This window comes from Dendroctonus ponderosae, unplaced genomic scaffold (genome assembly GCF_020466585.1).
Source record: "Dendroctonus ponderosae isolate FM_Combo_2020 unplaced genomic scaffold, Dpon_F_20191213v2 Dpon_F_20191213_3, whole genome shotgun sequence".
Classification (NCBI taxonomy): domain Eukaryota; kingdom Metazoa; phylum Arthropoda; class Insecta; order Coleoptera; family Curculionidae; genus Dendroctonus; species Dendroctonus ponderosae.
The window spans coordinates 12,837,107-12,841,400 of NW_026018508.1; the positions used below are offsets into that span (position 1 = coordinate 12,837,107).

General features: G+C 39.7%; 1 protein-coding gene across 1 annotated transcript in view; it reads right to left on the minus strand.

Moving 5' to 3' along the window:
* LOC109537264 (diacylglycerol kinase eta) overlaps positions 1-4,294 on the minus strand; it is a gene marked incomplete in the record, with an annotated part of 65,005 nt that overhangs the window by 14,959 nt on the left and 45,752 nt on the right. The window contains 4 exon segments of the mRNA XM_048665266.1: positions 1-175; positions 547-721; positions 780-925; positions 983-1,179. Coding sequence (XP_048521223.1) covers positions 1-175; positions 547-721; positions 780-925; positions 983-1,179 — 693 coding nt within the window.

The following is a 4,294-nucleotide window of genomic DNA, read 5'->3' on the forward strand; positions in this document are numbered from 1 at the left end:
CTGAGTTGGAGGTCGAAGCAAAGTTTGCAACATCCACATCGTTGGTTAAAGCCTGCAGCAACAGATCCTGCTTCTGCTGCAAGACGTCGCTCAGCTTCAACAGCTGCTCATCGCTTCTGGTGATCGAGCTCTCGCTGATCTGCATTCGAAGGTCCTTGACCGTTTCGCAAAGTACCTGGAAGTAAACAAGCTATCGCTTAATGCAATGACTGATCCATTTCAGCTTCAAAGCTGCAAATGTTTTTCAAATTTTGCGTATTCAATTGCTACTGTGAGGCGATTCATTTTAATTTTTCTAGATGACTTTTAGTGGTGGAATCGCAATTGAATTTCCTCAAAATAATTAACTTTGGCGAGGCGCGCTTTTGATGCCAAGCCATAATTTGAGCATTTTTAATTATGTTTTTTAATTAGTCCGCCTTCAAAGCGGAGTTATTCCACCAGGCAACTTTAACGTGCTTTTACGATACCTTGTTCCTAATAAATTTCATTTTACTCAATTTTCCATCCAGATATGTTGATGTCTGAAAAGGTGCCAACTGTTACCTTTGCCGAGTTAATGATAACGGACGTCTCATCCGACTGTAGAATGTTCTGCAAATGGCTCTTGAGGCTCTCCTCATACTGGGTGATCTGTATGTGAAGTTGCCCCTCCGGCTGCCCCGGTGTTAATGAAAGTTTCGGCACCGCAATGGTCCTTTCAAAGGCCATCACGCTCCATCTGCAAGAAGATCAAAACAGTCGAAGACTGCGGCGGTTTTCCAGCTTCAGTTATTCACCTGTCCAGCATTTGCACGCTGGCTCGTTCATATTTTTCCAAAAGCTGCGGAAGATGGGCGTCTGAATCGCAGCTGGCCCCCCATCCCAGAACCCGTGCCAAGTCATTGCCGGTACCCAAAGGCAACACTGCAACTTGGCACTGTTTCTGGAAATTTCAAGTTTCAATGGAGCTCAGAGGCGAATGTTCATCTGGACCACTCACATGCATATCTAGTTTGTCGATTTCGGATAGAACCCATCCAACTGAACCATCCCCACTGCAGACCAATATTCGGAATGGATCGAAGTGTCTGAACAGCCTTAAGCCGAGGCGCGGCCCAGTGGAAATAAGATCGAACACTTGGGCCGGGTTCAAGAGTTGCTTGAAGCGCCGAAGAAACTTCACACCTTGATTGTCTCCTAAGAGGGTTGTTCCAGTTATCTTTTAATTTGGAGGGAATTTGAAACTTTTCATATATTCATAGTGAGACAGTTGACTACCCTTTGAGCAGTTTCCCGCAGGAATTTCAATTCGTCCATTCCAGAACAGTGGCAAAATATTAATTGCAGCAATTTATCATTCTGGCATTAAAATGCCAGCGCAAGCAACCTCTTGGGACATAATTCAAGTCGCATCTATAGAAAAGTTTTGCCTCGTATACCTTTTTAATCCTGCGAGGTTCAGCCTTAAGCTGGAAAAATAAATCGCGATTTAAATCTCGCAGCATCTTTGGCCAAACTTTTGAAATTATGAAGCGTTTCAAACAGCACTGAGCGCGCTTAAGTTGATGAGTGTCAGCAGTAATTTTAACTTTTAACTTTTAACTTCTCCAGGTATGGGAAAATCCACGATTTGCATCTTCGGCTGCTCCAAATGCGGAACATAACACAGATCGAATCTGAGCATTGGAACTACTAAATATGAAAATATTGCGCTAGTAAGAAGCAAGAGAAAAGCATTTTTCTTCTGGCGCAAAAAGTTTCAAACTAAAAGTTCCAAACCGAAAAAAGCTATTGCTTGTTTTGTCCTATCAATGACCAAGTAGAAAACGCAAACTTTCCGAGAATCGAACCAATCGCTACCTTGGCCGTTCCATCGCTCAAAGACAATCTCGAATTGTTTGCAAGTTTAGAACTGTGGGAATTTCAATTTAAACGTCCCCGCATTAGACTTAATTCCAGTTCGAGTTGCCTGGTTGTCATTTTACGTTCGTAAACTCAATTCGAGCAAAACTACAGCTCGATATTTGTATAACTATACTGGATTATTTAGGTTTTACGGGAGGGAAGATGGCAACAAAACGGTTTGTGATTTTTACATTTCATAATTTGATGGTCCGCGTGATCGTGTCCTTTGAGTCTCTCGGAATTTTCAGCTTTTTTACCTCGAAGAACAATTCAAATTAAGCACTTTCAGCGGAAAAATTCCTGGATGGTCTCCTCTTCTCGAGCAGCTTCTCGTGTTCGGTTAGTTAACTCCTGCTCAATTTGTACCGGTGTTTAGTAAGCCAAAGTCCACGTTTTCGTAATTTGAAGCAAATATCGCAATTTTTCTTTTCGAATGCTTAAGCATGCCAGTAGGCCCAACAAAGCCAATCAAACATGAGACCAGTTTAAAAGAATGCTTAATAACAAAGTTGACATTCGATTTTCAACTGTTCAATTCCAACATCCAGAGACTTCTTATAGCAACTATTATCTTTCTATCTTGAATTTCATTTATGTTATATTAAATAGTGTTAGTAGGTATACATTTCAGGATGGAAAATCCTTTAGATTTGACAATACCTTCACTTATTCATTTTTATTGTAAACGAGATGTAAAACACAGAAAATACTTTAGCACCCTGAATTTCTGTAATAAACTTTTTTGTAATTCTTTGCTTGAGTCTTTCGGTTCTATTTTAATTTTCCTCGGTCTGGCACTGCTGGGTTTGACAAACAAAACTTAGGAAGACTTTGTTGTTTTAAAATCAGCGTTGTGCCCGAAGGGCTCGGCACAACAAATACATCAGACTTGAATCTCCTGGATGTTGGAATCTACTTGAACATCGATTGGCCTCTAATCTAATTGTTTTTAAACGGGCGAACGAAGACTTTAATTTGTCTTCTTTGGTTTTTGAATCGGAAAATTGAATTCACCTCCAAACGTGTAACCGCCAACATTCTCCCTTCTGAGCAAATGATTACAAAGCACGATTCCCCCGGTGGGAAATAATTACGGGCATTTTTCGTTGCCAACCACAATGTCTGGAGATAAGCGCGAGAACAATGGCAAGTTTTACGACACCATACTAATTATAAATAATAACTTCGGGTCGCTCGTTAAAAGTTGCCGGAAAGAAGCAAACCTGGAGTTATAACGAGGTTGTTTCGATCCCGAAGTAAAACCGTTTATAACTTCGGTAATTTGAAATCCATGTCGGGACCGCTTAGTCCCGAAATTTTCTAGCAAATCACGAAAGATCATTAAGTCGAAATTGAAAACGTGGTCAAGCCCAACTTGGGATCACTCTTTAGGCCCAGCCATCTGATAAGGGCAACTTGTTACCGTAAGCCTGAAAAGTTTGCAAACTTGGCCTACGAGGGCAATAACTGAATTTGCAGATGAACCATTTTTGGGGGGCCTTTCAATTATGAACTTTAGATCGAAGCGTTCACGTTTCCAGTGAAGTTCAAAGGAAATTCTTAAAGTTGCTGCTGATTGATTGTGCAGCAGTTAATTTTTATAGTTCAACGTTTGGTGATTTACGCGTGAAACAGAAACTTGCCAATCAATCAAACCAAATAAATACTTTTGCTTCTTTTCTGTACTCCGTACATGTGCCGCACACAACTCCTGAATAAAATGACTCCGATTTTTAATCACTGTACATAACTGTGGGACTGATTAGAGCATACAGAACAATAAATGGAAAAATATACACGGAAAACTTTGCATGCAGCATATTCGAAACGGTCGATCGATTGTGCCTATATAGTTCTACATGAACGCATTTTAATTAATAAGTGAAGCTGCATTAAATCAGTTTAATTTTCAATCAATTCACAGCCATTTGTGCACTGGAATCAATTATTTCCATATACTGGCATTTAAATTGCGCATTTTCAATGAACCCATTCAGATTTTAATAATTGTTGTCATTTAACGTATGAGATTCAAATTTCGCTTTCTGGGCCAAAACTACTCGAGTTTCCTCACTTATGGTGTCACATATGAATCGAGTTTTCAGTTCTCTAATGCCAAAACTAATTCTGTCGCTCAAATAGGGCTTGAGAAACTTTTTTCGATTTTCAAACTAAAAAATTAACACGCAAATCTAAAACTTCTTCAAATCATCACTTTTTTGAGAAAACTGCCAACATTTCCGTATTGACGCTTGAATTTCGTTTCAATTCTTGAATTTTCAGTTACAAAATACAGTCTTCTGTTATCTATAAAATTAGAAAAATGATCGTCGTTTTGTGCAGGGGTGGCGCAAGATTATTGCAAAATTTCATGTTTTCCGTCCCGTTTTGCATGTTTCTCGGAAGC